An 18924-nucleotide genomic window follows, 5' to 3' on the forward strand; every position below is an offset into this window, starting at 1 on the left:
GTTCTTCAAAAAGCTCTTCTTGAGAAAGTAGCTGTAAAAACCACAATTCTTATTGTCCTTAGTAAGTTATAAGGACACTATACCACCCGCAAGGCACAATGGAAAGATCACACATGCGCACTTGGTCACAAATTTAATTGATTCCATGTTGAATGCTAAGAAAAGTTTTAATTGCACTAACAGAGTACCCAACATATCAATATAAATGAAGGGACAATCAGTGGTGCTATCAAAATGTATAATACAGGAAACTGTTTAAAAAGGATAGAAAAATTATACTCAGGACCCATAAATCTTCCTCATTGTAAGCATATGTAGTGACTCGTTCATGCAGGTTTTTTATGCAAATAGAATTTTTTTTCTTTTTGAAGAACTCCATTGTAGCTATGAGATGAAAAATGTATTGATGTAACAATGTATTATGGTAATGTTATAGCTTTCTTCTATTTTGCTTTTAGTGTTAGGATGGCTAAAAGCTTATTTAAAGTACCTAACTGACTTAATGTGCTTCCGAAAGAGGACGCTGCCATGTACCTTATCCTTCCCCTATTACGTTTGGTACCACATCACATGGCCTCTTTCTACACAGGCCACTTTGATGAGAGAGATGGGCAAGGGAGCTCGAATTGCAGGCAGTGGGTGGCAAGGTTACCGTCCTCTCAACCTGGCCAATCCTCCAGCACTTCTTACCTAGAACGTTCCTCCTAAGGATGAGAAACATACTTGCCTTCCAGTGAAAGATGTCCCAGGCTTCTTATCAGCCACGTTTGCAAGAAAATAGTACTGCTAACCACCTGCTTGCTGGGTTTGGGTTCAGACAAGGAGGTCCCAAGCAGGGGGGCATTGATTTACGCAGTATCGAGAATTGGCACTCAAAGGCTGACAGGGGAGCTCCCAGGATGCCGGGGTACTAAGCAAAGCATTCAGGGTGGCAGGACTCTGCTGCTCTCTCTGCCTCTTTGGAGAAGGGTTAAAAGGAGAGGATACCCCTCCAGGCCACCAGGCCAAAGCCCTCCCCTCCTGAAGTCCGCTGCATGGGGCCTGCCAGGGAGTCGCCCAGGAAATGCAAGACAGGAGGCTTCTGTGGGAGCAGAGGGTTGACAAGCAGGTGCAAGTGCCCGCCTCCCACCGCCTCTCGCCTCCCCTCAGCCTTCTGCCCTTGCACAGGCCTGGCGGGTAGCAGTGACCACAGCGTGTTCAATCCAATCAGATAAACTGGTCGGGTGTCTCTTCAGATTCCAGAACACTTGGAAATGGCAATTCTGCCAAAAGAGCCTCTGTCAGAGATGATCTGGGTGACAGGCTGCAGTTGAAAACTTCATCTATTGAACCTGAGAAGAATGACAAGGCACATTATTATCATCACTGGAAAAACAAAAACAAAAAAAACCAGCAGGGCCTTAAAACTCACACAGCACACAACGTAACCATTTCAATAATTAGTAGAGACTCCTGACTTCCTCAGAAAAACTCAAAAAGCCGAACGGTTTTTTCTGGCTCTTTGTCTACCAGCAGGACAGGGACCATGTGCTTTTCCACGGGCTGGAGTAGGAGGTTGAGGGAGAGCGTGTATGAATGCCCGGGAGTGGGAGGCCCTTCCAGGATCGGAAATACTTACGAGTAAGCATGTTTGCTATAAACTTTGGAAAAAGGCAACTTTCATTAATACAATTAATGAAGACTCTGCTTTTTTACATCTGAACATATTTTACAGTGCAGGTTCATAGAGACTGGTGTGATTGTGTTTGTCTTTCTTTGTGTCTTTTCTTCACGCAATTAGCAGCAAGAGGCCTGGTGCAAGGAAGTTGCCTTCCTGCCCAGACTAGCACGGGGCAGGAGAGTGGGCTCAGCAGAAGACAAACCCAGACAAGACTTGACAGATGTCATCTGTCTTAGCCACAAGCTGACTGAAAAGTCTCACCAGCTGCTGGGGAGGGAGGAGGCACTGGATAGTGAAATCTAGATTAAAACCTGTTAGGTAGGGGCGCCTGGGTGGCACAGTGGTTAAGCGGCTGCCTTCGGCTCAGAGCGTGATCCCGGCCATCTGGGATCGAGCCCCACATCAGGCTCTTCCCCTATGAGCCTGCTTCTTCCTCTCCCACTCCCCCTCCTTGTGTTCCCTCTCTCGCTGGCTGTCTCTATCTCCGTCGAATAAATAAATAAAATCTTTAAAAAATAAATAAATAAACAAACAAATAAATAAATAAATAAAACCTGTTAGGTAAAGGGTTCTTAAGATTTGTTCTTTTGTGGTCTTATAAACTCTGGAGAACCCTTTCAATATTTTTAAAGATCGATGTCTTGACCATGCATAGTCCTCCCCCTCCCCCCAGCCGACATCGTCTGTTAACATCTGTTGCCTTGAATGTGCCCAGCAGGAAAGCATCATTCCTTCCTAATATTTAAATTATTGTTAATATTTAAATGAGGAGTAATACATATTTAAATGAATAATATATTTTAAAATTATATTCTGGGTTTGTTGCACACTGTAACTGCTGTGTCAGAAAACTTTAAGGAGCCTAAAAAGAAAAGTCACCGTATTTCTTCTTGGTAGTAAACATTTCTTGCTTCTTACTTTCTGAATTATGTGATATCGTATTTCCCCTTTACCAAGGGGCCTTTCTTTTTCAGTTAATTGACTTTCCACTCCCGTGATATTATTCTACCCATCTATTTAACTACCTTCCTCGGGTACTTGAGAATTTTTAACATACCTCTGGAAGTTACGCTGAATTTTCGGTCAGAGAAACTGCTCCTTCGGATTAAAGGTTCACTCATTTTTTCCAGAAATAATTTAATTGTCTCCTTCTTTTCTGGACTTGTACTTGACAAATTCAGAACTTTTCCTTTCACCTTTACAGTGGAATTGCTGAGCCCAAACCAATAGAAGAAATCAAATAATGCATCAGCTTTGAATTCATACACAAAGCTCAAATTTTCTCCATTAACCACCTCATTTCCTGGAGGGAAAAAATTTTTTACTGCCTCTTGAAAGTCAAACTGAAAGAGAGAGAAGCATTTAATTAATGTCATGGATATAACTACAATGTTATATTACAGAATTGTATATTATTATAGAATTATACCATTGAGTTAACAATGGCCCAAATATCCAAGGTAGCACACCCCTTATTTCTTTTTCATTCTGACAAATATTTTCTAACAGTTGGCTTTTGTTTTTTAAAACAAACCTCTGCATTTGCATCCTCGCCTTCTGAAGCCCTTGAACTTCTTGGTTAAATTGACATTTATTGTTTCTAGATCAGTTGCTAGAAACCAAGTTCATTTTACTGGTAGTGATAATGAAACAATAGAAAATCTGTGTGTCTGGTTATAATTAAGCTCTGGGGACTCGTACTTGCATGAAATGCACAGACCCCTTTCTATGTGGTTAGCAGCCCTGGATTCAGATTGACCAAAGCTTACCTGAAGCCGGTAGCTTTCTCCAATCACCGAGGAGATGACCATGTCCATCCCTTGCTCTATCTGTCTTCTTATTTTGGGGTGCCTTGTGTTCACAAGAAATGCATATGTTCTTTCTAGACGTTAGGAAGCAAAATTCAAATGGAAGTGCGCATGTGTGACAAAAACCTACTTCTTAGCATTTGATAAAGCAGTGATTCCCACCTTATTTGGAGATGTTATTCATTTGTAACTTCCCTTGGGTTCCCTCAGATCCTCCCTGCAAAGCGTAACCGGATTTCTACAAATGTTCCTGACAATTTTGTAAATGTGAAGGAAGCTCTGGGATACTGTAACAGCTGGTTAGAAAATCAGCTCCCCCATGAAGCATGAGAGACTGTGGACTCTGAGAAACAAACTGAGGGCTTCAGAGGGGAGGGGGGTGGGGGAATGGGATAGGCTGGTGATGGGTAGTAAGGAGGGCACGTGTTGCATGGTGCACTGGGTGTTATACACGACTAATGAATCATCGAACTTTACATCAAAAACCAGGGATGTACTGTACGGTGACTAACATAATATAATAAAAAAATAATTTAAAAAAAAAGAAAAAAAAGAAAATCAGCTCCCCCAAGTGCACTTTGTCACCCTAATGATCACAGATGAGAACCAAGTCCCAGGGTGTATGTCCCAAGGCATGGTCAAAACAGCCTTGCTGGATAGTTAAACAGCGACTTGGCTCTCACCAACATTTCCTTATCTGCAAAGCAACATCAGCCAAGTCCAGGGAAGGAGGCTGCCCCGTGCCTTCTCCCCCCATCACCCATCTCTCCCCATCCTTCCCCAAAGACCCGGCATGCCTTCTGCCAAAGGGCTAGTCTAGGGTTTTAAGGATCAAGACAACTTGAGACTGAGTCCCCACCAGGTCCCACCCCAACACAGTCCCCAGCAGAAGTCCTTCCCATGGTCTAACTAACACCACGTCACCGCCCTGGCAGACAGTTGTTTCGTTGGTGGAGGTGGTGGTTTGATTTGGGATTCTTTTTTCTTTCTTTTTTTTAATTCCTTATGTCCAATTCTGTCTGATTCTATACAATCTAAGCAAAGAGAAGGTTGTTTGTTCACCAGGAAATTTGAACTATTATAAACCAACAGTTTCTTAACTTTTCCGGTCCCCAGAATCAAGCTCCATGACCTTAATTAGCCAAATGCACTCTCTAGACAGACACGTAACATAGGTGGTCACTCTCTGTTTAAAGGCCATGGACTAGCCATTATGTGATTTTGAGAACTGAACATTTTGCATAGGCTTTGAGAGCCAAACCTGTGGTCCACCGGTAATGAGTCTTACAACCCTGAGGAATATATTTTGAGCTAACTTTTGCACTAACCTTATCCATCTTATTTTTTCTATCCCTGTTTCCTTTCTCCCAAATTACCATTTTTGGGGGGCACTTTAAATATAAATTACCTTATATGCTCTTTGAGATAACAGATTAACAAAGCAAGCAAGCTATTTGATACCGTGAATTAACTTTCACACAAACCAAACTAAGATCTTTAGGTTCCTTAGATACTAAGGGCTACCACATTCCACAATTGTGCTGGTTGGGCAGGTTGTGCACTGCACAACTCTAGAGGATGCCATTGACATTCACAGACACCATTTGTACAGTTATTATGACAAACTTCTGCAAAAGATTAGTGAATTGTGTTGAGTCACTGGTGGCTTTTTTCTAATTTGCACAAAAGTGCCGTTTAGCAGCAAGGTTGGACGTGTTACCTTACTTATAATTTTCATAATTTAAACTTGACCATCTTAAGCTTCTGTATCATAGGAGCTCTTTAGTTCATGGCTTTCCTCACAACTACACAGCACTGGGTTTCTGTACCCCCTTCCACGACAGCTGTCATACAACTGTGTACCTTTTGTAGGCCACCCGCAAATCCACAAATACCTCCTGTACCATTCCCTGCACTTTCATTACAATACTAAAATGGAGAGGTCTCTTATTCTTTCTTAAGATTCCTCCTGAGAGTTCGACGCAGGAGGTGTACTTGATGTCTGTGAATTACACTCCTGGAGAACTCTCCAGCTTTCCGGTCATCATCAAGCCAAATAGCATCAGGGGCTCAGATGCTCTAACAAGCATGGCTTGTTACCTTGTGTTGTGTTCCCAGCCCCTCCTGCCGAGAGAGCACTGTGACTGAACTACCAAGTGAGCAGAGAATCTGAATGATTCTGAATGACATGAACAGAGAATCAGCTCCACGAATCTGAATGAGAATGAATGTTTGAGAAAGTCTATTTGGAATCTGTAGATCGTTTCTTATTACCTTGGACTCATTTTAAGAATGCTATTTAGAAGGAGAACTAAGAAATTCTACCTCTATCACAGAGCATGATGCCTGTGACTTTCCCCGACATAACATGGAGCAGGAAGAAGGGAAAATGGAGATATTTTCATATCGGAACTGGAGTTAATAGAGTTGTTAGCAGTTAATTGGATTTCTTGGAAGAAACGATAAAGAGATACCCCTAAAATTGAAATTTGAAGGCCATAGCATGAAACATAAAAGCATCTACAGCTGCTATTTATTTCTTTACCTTAGTTTCCTTATCTATAAAATGGGTATAAGCACCTCATACGGAGGATGACTATGCATCTTAGCTCCCCTGGGTCAGTGCCCGTTTATACCTCAGTCCTAGCATAATTATTAATAGTACCTACTTTCATGCTCAAAAATGTTCCCATTTGGATGAAAGCCCTACAAGGCTGTTGTGTCAATTAATGACACGGGAGTACACCTCACATATGGAAGCAATCGGTATGTGGTGGACAGTATTATAGATCATCACCATCATTCCAGCTATTTTTACAAACCCTGCAGACTCGGAACGCGATAACACTTCCTGCGTAGACAGGAAGTGAAGACAAAACCTGGAGACAGAGGGCTTCTGCGATCAGATCACTGAGAGGTTCTGCAGGCTTGGGCTGTGCTTCAGATCGTCTAACTCCAGGCTCCCGGCTCCAGGCTCTTCCTCGCTCCCGACCTTGTCACAGCTGACACCCACCCTGCTTACTCCATGCACAACTTCTGCCTCATTAGTGTGCCACAGCCCACAACCCCAGGAGGCAGAATCCAACCAAAAATATTTTTATACCTACCTTTCGAGGTGTCTTTTTTGGTCTGTACATTCACAAAGAACAGCATTGGTTTGCTCAGGATAGTTTCCCTGTAGTCTTTATAATCACAGTAGTTGGTCAGTTCCACATATCTAGGAAAAAAGCAGAGATAATTGCAAATGTAATCTACCCCTCCATCTAGGTCAGGAAGGGGATGTCTTGGACAGGTGCCTGCCACATCCACAGATCTCGTGAGAGAAGTCCCCTAAAATGTGTCCTATGGAGGCAGTCATATTTTGTACCATAGAAATAAATCCCCTCCCTAGTCAGATGAGCAATCGGGACACAAACCAAAGGTGGTCCTGATCTTTGGGGTGGCCTGGCACCAATGCTTGGCTCTCAGGGGCAATTTTCACAAGATCATGGCCAGTACCATCTATCTTCTGGGCTTTAAGAGTTAATTTGAAGCAGTAAGAGCGCTGTGTCTCTCCAGATTGAGAAGGAATTACACTCAAAGAGTGAGAGAAGCTGGGTCTTCTCCAGTCATCCTGCCAAACTGGTGGGTATGAAAATTTTCCTTTTCTTCTCCTCCCCTCTTTCCTTCTTTAATCCCAAAATAAGATCCCAGGCCTTCCGTAGATGACACACTCAACCAATATTCATATGAACTAATTCCTATCTCCCTAATCCTGAGCTTTGTGCAATGAAGGGGAAAAAAAGAGCACACTGACGTTGGACTTTTGTCCACGACCCTATTCATTTTAGCCTCCTTGGTTTTCATTCATTATTTCAGCCTGGGGAGTTCTTTTTTGCTTTTTGACTCTGTCATCCAGCATGCCAGCTTTCTTCCCTATTCTACGACTTTTCCAAGTACTCTTTCTACCTGCATCGTTGATAAAAAAGATAGATGGAAGCGCAAATCGGCTCCCCTCAAGAAGATGGCTAATTTCCTGTCCACACCCAAGCTCAGACAGCACGTGGATGCAGGCAGGCGGAATGGAATCCAGCAGGCTGGGCGATGCGCCTGCCACAATCCCTCCTTGACACAGACCTGGTTCCCCATTGAGAGGCACAGCTGTGTGCACCTGCATGAGGTGAACGGCTGCCCTGGCTGACAGCATGGGCTGCTTTTGCTGTGCTGCGTGTGTTTGCTTCTTACATCTAGTCACAGGCAGAGACAGCGCCAGTGTTTCTCTCTGGCTTGTCGTCTGTCCAGTGCCAGACAGGAAAATTACAACCTTGGAGGGATCTCCGCTGCAGGGAGCTGCAACTACGCCGTCCTCTCAGCCTCCCGCCCCACCCGGCTTCCCACAACCCACTCAGAGGGGCCGGCGCACGAGACCTGGACCTGGGCATGGTTTGCGAGCACATGGGGAAAATATCTACCCCCGAGGCAGAAAAACACAGCTTCAGCTTGTCTGTCTCCCAGCTTGGTTTCTTAGAAATCTGTATCATTATCTTTTTCCTGGGATTGTCAGACCTGATTGCGAGAGCTTTTAAAACCTGACCCCTGATGGAGACTCTAAAACACTTCCTGCCTTGTATTTCACCAGGCTTTTCATGTAGTCTCTGCTTCCCATGCCAAGGGCACCGGGGGTGGTCAGGGGGCTTGTCCTGGGGTAGGGAAGGGGATACAGGGCTGGTGTGTTTCAGGGGAGGGAAGGGGGTGCAGGTGTTGACATTCAGGTGAGGGATGAGGGGGGCAGGAGTCGGGGAGAAGGGGTGGGGGACCAGCAGGAATGACAAGGGAGTGGACTGCGGAAGATAATGCAGACCAGGAATTTTGTATGGTTCTTCCATGGTCCCGCTCCTGCCCTCATCCTCACCTGTGCTGTGAGCAGCACAGTGCCCAGTGAGAATGGGGAGAGGTGGGGCACCTGAAGGGGAGTGGCCCTCATGGTCCGTATCAGCAGGGAGAGAACATTCCTGTTCTTTTTTATCCCAATTGGCCAACTGCCAAAAGGCACTAAAAAAGGAAGCAAAAGAGAAGGAGGGAGAAAGGGAATTACCATTTTCGGAGTTCATTTGCTCTCATGCATTCATTCATTCAACAGCAGTCGCTGGGCACTGATCATGTGCTGGGTACCAGGTAGGCGTCACACATGCTTTATCACACAGGAGGGGCTCAGGGCCTGCGAGGTGGGGCTGGGATAGAGGGTGGCAGCACAGGGTGTCCCCTGTGTCCTCCCAGCCCTCTGCCATCATCTCCTCAACTGTCCAGGGCCTGGCTTGGGCAGACAAGAGTGGCCTGGCAGAAGCTGCAGAGAGCCAGTAAGGTCCGTGGTTGCAGGGGGGGTGGGCAGAGGCGCCGAGGAAGAAAAAAGGAAGAAAACCCTTGTAGCCACGGAAGAAGAAAAGGACAAGTCCGACTGGAGTAAATATCAGCAAGATAGATGCGTGATGATGGGGTAGAGTCAGGTGCCACCTGTGACCCATCCAAGGCAGATTTTCCTATTCTCCTGCCTTGTTTACCATGGAGTTAATTTATAGTCATTTAAACATTTCATATTTTCCTCAGGGTGACTCCTTTGATCTGTCACTATCCATGGTCTGAGGGTCATTCTCGAGGGCGTGCACAAGGCATTGATACAGAGCACGTCTGGAAAATCTGCCATCCCAGTTACTATTCTGATCTTGCAAATGACAGTGCAGCACTTGCCTCTGCCTTCGAGACCAATCAACATCCAGTCGGAGGGACCATCGATTTTATTCTGATGAATCCACAGCTTATAGGAAAAGGATGAAAATCTCAATTTAGAAATGACCACTGGTTGGGAAAATAATCAGTGTCCCCCAGAATACTGTGGAAGGTTTTGTGGAATGCTTTGGGGCTCCGAGAGCTGTTGGTTCTTGTGATCAGAGAAGGGGGACCGGGCCAGCGGAGGCGGGGGGCTTCCGGATGGCCACACACTGAGTTGAATGCATAACCTATACAGGAGTCATTCTTTCTGGAGTCTGAATTTAATAAGATGCCCTGAATAATAAAACTATGCTCAACATAATTTAATCTTCCTTTGATGATTTAGAGGCACTTTTAAGATCTTAACGGGGCTGTAAACATCACCACAGAGCATGTCAGTTATCACGACGCCACAGATGTGTGAAAATGCTGCTATTTATATGAGAGGTCTGTAACAGAATTTACAGACAAGAGATTGTAGCAAGATCCCTACTTAATGAACTCTACTTAAACCGGGTCACAAATAAGAAATACCTTCTTAATTCATCATTCTCAGCCTCCCAGTGATGGTACAATTGTTAAACACCTTGAAATTCCAGTGAAATTAATGAATGTGAGCATTCCTTTGGAGTTCACCATTAGAAAATTCGGATATGTAAGTCACTAAAATACAAAAAGACTGAGGACCTGGTTGTGAAGTCTCACAGGTATTTAAGTATCTGACATTCGTTCACTGGTTTTGTCTTAAGATGAGCCTTACCAGACTACATTAGGGACTAGTTATTTCAACTTTAATCATGCGTATTTCTGAATTACTAATGCAAATACTGCTTCTTGTGTGCTGGATGTTTATTATATTTGCTGAAGTTATTAAGGATGAAAGGCAAAGTGTCTAAGATAGCTCCTTTAAACTCTCATGTCTTCATTGCGTTTACCCTGGCCCCAAAATGCTTCTAGGCTGAAACTTTCTATGCCTGGCTTCAATCCAAAGATTGAAAGGCAGACCAATGTGACGTAATGCACAGTGACTCGAAATAAGAAGATCTAATTCATGCCCTAATTGACTGGCTGTGTGACCTCAGCTGCAAAGCCACAACTCACTGTGACCTTGAGTGAGTTACTTCACCCGTCTCAACTTGTGCCTTCATCTGTAGAAGGGATAGAACAGGATCTCCTTCTGTGCGAGGACTCAAGGCAGCACAAGCAATAGAGACATGTGTACTTGGGCCCATAGTAGCTGCTCAACAAACATGGTTAGTATCTTTAATCCTGGCCAACTCTGCTGGCCGCAGGGTAAAGTTCTATAGACTTGTGATACACAAGCAGGGCTGTGTTCCTCTGAGTGACCAGGAAAAAGCACAACAGGGGCATCTGAAAAATACATGAGCAAGAGTTACTCCTTCCTTGCTTAAATTCCCTTCCTCCATTTTTCAGTTCGGAAGGCTAAAGCAAAGCTTAAGGAAAGCAATGCCTGGAAGATGAGACCAAGAAAGAACACTGTATTTTTGCTTCTAGCAAATCCGGAGTGGTCGAGAGATCAGATCATTCCCCTCTGAGATGCCTACCTTACTCTGGGGGTTCCTTCTGGTTTCACATCATTTCTGGCACCATCTGCAAAGCTGTGCCAAATCTCCCTTGGCTCTGGGAATTTAATGCTCAGAGGCCAGTAAGAATTCAAACCTATGGCTTCTGTCTGAGGGTGTGTGTGCATGTGTGTCTGTGTGTCTGTGTGTGCGTTCATTTAAAAAACTATGGAGCGTGGAGCCCAGAAAAAGAGGAACACATTTGGAACAGTCCTTATGTAGAAGGTCCAGAAACTGCTTATAACTTCCATAATCCTTTGCTGTGACACTACGCAAAAGCACCCCGCCCTTGGGAGCAAGCAGGATGGCCCTGCTGTGCTTCCAGGGTTAACGTGACAGCTTTATGTGGGGCCTCAGCCTGAGCTGTCATGCAGTTCCTTTTCTCTCACTACCTCCCCTGCCTCTGCCCCAACTCTAGGGAAATTAAGCAAAATTTTCTGATTTATCACCTTACTGTCTGGTGATTCGAATCAAGGACACACATGTTCATCTACTCATTCATTCATTCGTTCTTGATGCTCAGTACATGCCCCCCACCCCACCCCCGTCGTGGGGCAGAAATGATGCTTCATGCACCCATTTATTCATGCAATAAACACGAAGCCCATGCACTGGGCACTGCGGATACAGAAAAGCAAAAGGAAAGAGTCTGGCTCTCAAGGAGCATCTAGTCTATTAGAAAGACATAAGAAAATGCACCATGTCAATATAAAATGATAGACTGGTAAAGCCTGGTTGCTGAAAGCGTGATCACTGGGCCATCAGCACTGGCATCGCCCAGGAACTGGTACAACTGAGGAGTCCTGGGCTCCTCCCTGGTTTTATTCAACCTAAAAGCTGTGTTTTAATAAGATCCCCAGGAGAACTGCGTGCTTATTTCAAGTTTGAGAAGCACTGATCGGAAGACATGGTCCCTGCCATTCAGAGGCTTACAAACGAGTTAATGATTCAAACACAAATGTCCGAGAAAGGCATTCAGGTGTTAGAGGGCCACTGGCTTATGTTCTGGTTATTTAAATAAGAAAGAGCAAAGCAAGAGGGGTCTGGCGTTAGAACCATTTACTGAGCTGAGACACACAAGAGGGATTGTTCTGTCAGGCCAAACGTCGCACCATTGGGTAGGCCAACGCAGGAGGAAGGCGTCCCCCGCAGGAGTCACGGGGTAGCTGAGCCATGGGGACTGTGCGGTGGCCGCGCTCGGGCCTGCAGGCGGGCATCTGACAAGGACCAGGTGAGCTGAGAGGAAGAAGCGGACCAGAGCGTGGCTGGAGGTCCAGAGCAAGGCTCCTGAGGAAGGAAGCCAGTAATGGCACGTGGCTTTTGAATCATCAGATCTGGGTTCGATTTCTGTCTCTGTGACCTCAGCAAGTTTGTTTTTGTTTTTGTTTTTGTTTTTAGCTTTGCTGAGATTAGTCTCCTCACCTGTAAAATCTGGCTAACAAAATGTACCCCATCAGGTGGCTAACGGATTGGATAATGTGTGTGAGGCACTTGGCTTACGGGGCTGCTTAATAATATTCTCGGCTAACATTGGTCAAGCGATCGATATGTGCCAGTAACTGCATTCAGGACCTCATACATTTAAATTCTGAACAACAACCCTATAAGGTTGTTGGTACTATTATTTCCATTATACACTGAGGAGACTGAGTCACAGGGATTAAGACATCTCCCAAGTCCTTCAGCTACTAAACAGCAGAACCAGGATTCAAACCAAGGCAGTCTGGTCCTGGCCCCCGGGCTCGTCCACATTGATTCTAGACTGCATTTCATGCAAATCAGAGCTCAACACATAAAGGATGATTAGTTCATCACTATCCTTACATGTCCTAGTGAGGGGCTGCTGTCCTGGGCAGGTCACCAAATCCGAGACTCAAGACACCAGGATCAAGGCAGAGGACCAGTCGCAGGGACACGACGGGAGCCCCCGAGTGCTGCACACCGCAGATGGGGCCACGATTGCTTCTACGCCTCCCGCCTCCAGTCAGGGTCACCCCAGAGAGCTGAGCCTGGGCCCGCAGACACAGCCTGACACTTCCCGGGGCAGGTGGGGGCGAGACCTCCCCAGGCCCCAGCCCCGACTCCACCTCCCCTGGGCCCCTGTGTCTCCCCACTGCCCCCTGCGCCTCCTGCCCCAGGTGGCTGACCTCCGGGCGGGTGTCCCTGTCCCCATCTACCAGCTGGTCGCCTGCGGCCAGGAGCAGCACACATGTCTGCTTTTAGTGGCTTCCTCCAGGCCGCGGGATTTACTTCCTCTTTTCACCTGATTATATAAGATGCTTACTGTCTGCTGTAATTCCAGTGATTTCTCTGTTGATTCGGGAGACTTCTGAGAAAGCTGCTGCTGTCTACAGGAAGCCAGAATCCTTTCAGCTTCGGGGCTGCTGGCTGAGCGCAGAGGCTTACAGCTGGCCAAGGCCACACAGGCCTGGTTCTACTACTCACCAGCACCTCGCTTAGCTAAGTTATTTAATCTGAGTCCTGATTTCCTCACCTGGACAAAGAAGGGAAACACCAAGAGTGCCAACTTTGTAAGCTTTTGGGAGGTCAGTGTTGTGAACTATTTTGTGCCGTTCCTGGTATTTGAGCGAACATTAGTGCCGCCATTATTACAACACACTTCTGTTTATCACCCGAACAGCCTCCTTCGTGCTCAGGGACTTCTGGAAAGAAGGGTGGCGTTCCTATTTGCCAAACACGTGCCATTACATCTCACTAAGAGGCTGCATCCCGTGACAGGAAAAAACGTGTGTGCGTTCCTGGTTATTTACACCTGGTAGCCGGAGCAGGGCTTGTCCATAACACAGATGGCAATTCTGAGCGTGAAAGAAAAAAACAACAAGAAAGAGCTTACCATTCATTCCCGGCAATTTAGAATCGGTTTTTCCAGAAGGCTCTCGTTCCCTCAGGTTTACTGAGTAGGCATGAATTTCAAAAACGTTTAAGTATCAGAGGACACACCCCAGTAAGCGGAACCACCCTCTCTGTCCTGCTCTTACTGTCTGAATGAGTGAACCGCGTGAATGCCAGGGTCATAGCCCTAAGCCTTTTCCTGGGGAAAGGGCCTCATGAAATACACAGCATGCATTTCTGAGGCCTCAAAAAGGAAATCCTGCTTACACTGTAAGCTTACCCACACCAAAAATAGTTGTTGAATGGGAAAAAAAAGAACTAAGTTAATTAATGGAGCAAGGATCCTTAACCTGGATCCAAGAATCTCATAAACTACGTGGACGGTCAGCAACATTAGTGTGTGTGTGTGTGTGTGTGTGTGTGTGTGCATACACACACCTCTGGGGAGATGGTCTACATAAATCCTCAAAAGCTCTATTAGTCTAAAATGCGTAAGAATCATTGCTTGCCTTTCTCATTCCTTGGCCATCTTGGCAGCTGCTGTTGGTTGGAGGACATCCCACACCTACGGTGGGAATATGGTGGCTGAAGAGAAGATGAAAAAGTTGCTGGAGTCCATCAACTCCAGGTCCTAACTGGACATGAAAAGCGGGAAGTACATGCTGGGGTATAAGCCGACTGTGATGACTGGCAAAGCAAAGCGAAACTGGTCCGCCTCAACAACTGCCCCACCTGGAGGAAGTCTGCAATAGAGTACTATGCCCTGTTGGCCAAAACTGCTGTCCAGCACGGCAGTGGCAATAATGTGGAATTGGGCACAGCAGGCTGAAAGTAAATAACGCACGCTGGCTATCACTGATCCAGGTGATTCTGTGATCTTTAGAATTGTGCCAGAACAGACTAGTAAAAAGTAAATCATGCAGTTTTTCTTTAGTAAAACTGGCCAAAGTTTACGGAAGGAAGGAAGGAAGGAAGGAAGGAAGGAAGGAAGGGAGGAAGGAAGGGAGGGAGGAAGGAAATGAATCACTGCTTTGGAGTAATGTTCTGAGAGAGGAAGCTGTATGCTATCCCCAAAGCCAAAGACAACTTTGTAAATTTGGCAAATCTGAGGAGGCAACTTGGATGTGTGCATTCTGACTGTGCGCCCACTTTCTGATCCATGAAGACAAAACCTCTCACTGCTGCCCACAACCCAGTCTTCCCTCCCTTTCCAGAAGGCTCTCTCCGTCCAGATCAGGTTCGTCCTTCAGGACTGCACACCCAACCCATAAAAGCCTGCTTCCCCTGCCACAGCATGTCCCCTGCGAGAAAGACAGATCGTTCTTTCTATCACCCAAATTATTCTCAGATGCTCCTTATGTCCCAGGGTCCAAAGGCCCTCACTCAACTGCTTTGACAATGAGAACCTTGTTGTTGCATCCTCACTGCATTCTGGGCTGGTCATTGTTTATTTTGGACTATAAACTGCCAGGGGACCACTGCTGTTTAATAGGCTTTTGTGTAGGAGGTGTTCAAAGCAAGAGTTTAATAACCAGACTTCGACATCATTTTAAATTTTGCCACACTGCTTGCTAAGATTGAGGGAGCTGGCTCTGTCAAAAGCCTAACCTATGGCTTCAATTAATTTTGGACATTTTAATTTTTCATAGTCTGTTCTCAAATACAATGGTTACCTTTTTTTATTCTGTGCAAATGTGATTTCTAACTCAGTTCCTCCCATAGTCCATAGTCCCCTACTTATGGGTTATAATATTCAATTCACTAAGAAAGGGAGAAGTTCTTGCTGCAGAATGGTTTTTCAGGCATTCAAAGCCCTCACTATCTTTGTGTGGAAAAGCAATGTTTTTCCCGGCAGCCTTGAAGACAGTGTTTTAAATATCTCATTTTGTTTGCTTGCCCTTCTTGGTTCCATCCCACCTACAGTGAGCCACAGTGCTTCTGTCGTTCCCGGTAGCGAAGGCTTTATATCTTCATAGCTGGCCAGCTTACACATCTCTGATTCAAACTCTAGACTGCGTTGCCCACTTCCCAAAGCTCAGTTCCACAGCACAAGCATAACACCCACCCCCACCCCCCAGCACACACACAAGTACAGGATGACCTCTGGAAGGTATGAGGCCATGTAGAATCAAGCACGAAGCTCCCTCTTCCTTTATCCCATGATGATCAAAGCCTGCTTCAGATGGACTATGGCCTGCTGGCTGCAAGTTTGCTAAGAAATGCTTCTGACACTTTGGCCACAACAGCTAAGCATCCTGGGCACTCGCCATCAAATTAAGTTTAGGGCCAGCTCTGCACCAGGATCCTGGAAGCTACACTCATTGCACTTATCTTCCCAGAACTCGCCTCCCCACATCACAGCCCACATGGCCCTGAGGTGGACTTCATACCTGGCTTTGTTCCTTTCTCAGCCACGGTTTGTTTCTTTTTTTTTTTGAAAGCTAAGGCAGGCCAAAGATGGGAAACTTTGAACTTTTGCACGCTTTTCCACTGGGTCTCCTCACTGGATCAAGCCAGTAATACACAGAATTGAGCAGCCTCTCCCCTCCCCACAAATCCAAAGCCAGGGCATTGAGTCTCTCCTCTGCAAACACCCCCTGAAGGGTGTGTCTCCATTTGAGCTCATCTGACCCAGTTAAGGGCCCAGAAAGGGAAAATCACCCGCCAGTTACGAGCTCCCCACCCAGCCCTACACCACGCGCCTGCCCTGATGCCCTCCTGGGCGGCTTCAAGCTGCAGCTGCAAGATGTCAGTGCAAAGGGCAGAAAAGGCCAGGGCTGGGGGAGCCGTGCACCTCCAAGTGACGTTAGCAATGAGGCAAACCTAGAAGTGGCAGGAAAGGCGGGGGTGGGGTCCCGGCGGGGGGGGGGGGCACGAGGAGAGGGGGACAGGGGTGGCGGGAAGCCGGGCCACCCGGGGCTCCCAGGAACGACAGCGAGGTGGAGGCCTCTGCGGGGACCTGGCGAGGCCACCCACCTCTTGATGTAGCCGCTGAGGCGGTAGAGCTGCCCGTCGAGGCGCACGCGGCCGTCGCCGAAGACGTTGAAGCCACCGCGCGCCGCCGCGGGTCCCCCGGGGCCGGACACCACGAGCTGGTCGCCGCGCAGCTGGAAGGCGCCGGGCTGCAGGCGCAGCAGCTGTGCCAGCGGCAGCAGGGCCAGCTCGCAGTCGCACGTCCACAGGCTGCGCAGCTCCCCCGACGAGATGGAGGTCAGGCTCGGCCGGGCGGCCGGCGCTCGCGCCACCTCCGCCATGCCCCTGCCCGCGGCGCCCTCGGCCTCTCTCCCCTGGCTCCCGCGGCAGGTGCCCGCCCGCCAGCAGCGCCGCAGGCCCGGCGTGGAGAAAGCGGGTCCCGCGCCGCGCCGCCCTTTTATCCGCCCTGGGTGCGGCCGCCCGCCCCGCCCGGGCCTCGGGCACGACCCCGGACGCTCCGGACCCAGCTCGCGTCGGGCTGGAACTTGGCACGCTCCGGGCCGGCCGCGCCTGCTCGCCGCCGAGGGTTACTCATCCCCCTCGGGTCCGCCGCTCCACACCCCGGGCCGGGCCCGCCCCCGCCTGGCCGACACCGCCGGGCCGGGGTGGGGACGGTCGGCCCGGGGGCGCTGGGCCTGGCCTCTGGGGAGAGGGGAGCAAACCCCCGCGCGCGAGAGACCCCACACCTCCGCGGACCGATGGGGGGAGGCGCGTCCGTCTCCCCGGCTCTCCCTGCCTGGGGTCCAGGGGTGTGCGGGCGGTGCTGACTTCGGACCTCCGCTCCCAGGCCGACCCCGGTGTGGAGTCAGTTACCCACCACGGTCTCCCGGCTTGTTTTCTTAACTTTTCTTTTCTTTTTTTTTTTTTTTCTCCACACCATACCCTGCATGTTCGCTGCTCTCCCTGGATCCCTTTTCCATGTGGAAATTCCACTGATCATCAGGGCACTTTTCCATAAAGCCTTTGTGACTCCACCGTGGATTTCATCTCTTTGCCTCGGCGTGCTTCTCCTGCAGGTGGACCACGGGCCACAGTGCACAGAGTAGTGGGGACCTCCGAAAGGACCTGGCATTCCTGCCTCTTGCCTCCTGCCCCGCCCCCGCGGTAGGCTGAGCTCCCGAGTCCCCGGAATCTGTGTGTTGAGTCAGTCTATAGATGCTGGAGTGTTGGCTATGTGCTCATTCTGTGGACATACTGAATGTGCTCGGTCTCCTGAGGTATGAAGGACTATTGCATTCAATATAGTTAAACAACTGTTTCCGAACTACCTACTAGGAGCCGACAGTAGGTGAATTCTGGGCAGACTAGGAAGACTACGCACAAGCCCTGTCCTTGCCTAACTCCCAGTGTGGTTATAGAGGGTACTGAATAAAGCGCTCTGCTGAGGATAAACCTGGACTTATGGGGGAACAAGTAAGTCAGCCCAGTTTTGAGGAGCTGGGGAGGCTTCCTGAAGTACAGTAATTTAGGACACAAAACTGGATCCTAAAAGTTGACTAGAACTTAGAGGATATTTTTAATTCCTCTTTGTGGGCACCCAGCATGGACCCCCGCGTAGGTTTAATCAAGTTGAATGAAGAGCCTTTCTGACATATCTTGTTGCAACCCCAGAATATAAATGCACTCCATTCACTCCCTTCTCCAGACATGGGTGCCTTTGCCCCAGGATCAGTCCCCATTGCTGAGTCTCACTGAACAAATCTAATTCACCCAAGATGCACTGACCATGACTGAATCAGTCTTTTGTGGGGAGGAAGGGGGAATGTGCCCATGAAACCAGCACCCAGGGGGCTTCTCTCACAAAGTGAAGCGTGAGGACCACTCCGCAGAGGATAGGCGTGGAGTGGCTGAGGCTCTAGGCGATACCCAGAGGCTGAGGTTGTGTTCACAGGGACAGACGTGACACTAACTGTGGACCCATCACACTCTATTGGGGCATTCATTCTTGCTCCCAAAGAGATCAAGATGAGTGATATAATAGGTATATTGACTAAGTACTATGAGAGCAGGGTCAAGAGAGTGGTTGGTTCTACCTGGGAGGCCCCAGGAAGGGTTCTCAGAAGAGGTGACAAGTGGGCTGGACTTTGAATACAGGGTAGGAGCTCCCAGGTGGAGAAGCATCGTGGATAAAAAGTTGGGAGAAAAGATCCTGAACTAACCTATGCAAAGAGAGAAAGTATGGTCTATAGGGGGAAGAAGGGGAATTCTGAATGGCTAATACAGGCAAAGTCTATTTAGGGTGAGAGGGGTGAGTTTTATAAGAGATGAAGCCAGAAAGGGAAGTTGGAGCCAGATTAGGATA

At 47.8% G+C, this 18924-nt stretch overlaps 1 protein-coding gene across 1 annotated transcript; it reads right to left on the reverse strand.

Annotated features, from left to right (window-relative positions):
• Positions 1–118: 118 nt before the first annotated feature.
• Positions 119–17094, reverse strand: MEDAG (mesenteric estrogen dependent adipogenesis). The gene is made up of 5 exons (XM_026493087.4): positions 16626–17094; positions 6576–6685; positions 3430–3542; positions 2718–3003; positions 119–1331 (listed from the first exon to the last, which is right to left on the reverse strand). Exons 1-5 carry the CDS (start codon positions 16901–16903, stop codon positions 1207–1209), a joined length of 912 nt encoding a protein of 303 aa, XP_026348872.2. The 5' UTR covers positions 16904–17094; the 3' UTR covers positions 119–1206.
• Between the last annotated feature and the right edge of the window lie 1830 nt (positions 17095–18924).

The sequence above is a fragment of the Ursus arctos genome, unplaced genomic scaffold (assembly GCF_023065955.2).
Source record: "Ursus arctos isolate Adak ecotype North America unplaced genomic scaffold, UrsArc2.0 scaffold_10, whole genome shotgun sequence".
Classification (NCBI taxonomy): Eukaryota; Metazoa; Chordata; class Mammalia; order Carnivora; family Ursidae; genus Ursus; species Ursus arctos.

Coding starts and splice junctions, on each gene's coding strand:
- MEDAG (XM_026493087.4), bottom strand. CDS start 16,903: ATGGCGGAGGTGGCGCGAGCGCCGGCCGCCCGGCCGAGCCTGACCTCC. Junction 6,686..16,625: donor CTCAGCGGCTACATCAAGAG/GTGGGTGGCCTC, acceptor CTTTTTTCCTAG/ATATGTGGAACTGACCAACT. Junction 3,004..3,429: donor GAGAAAGCTACCGGCTTCAG/GTAAGCTTTGGT, acceptor TCTCTCTTTCAG/TTTGACTTTCAAGAGGCAGT.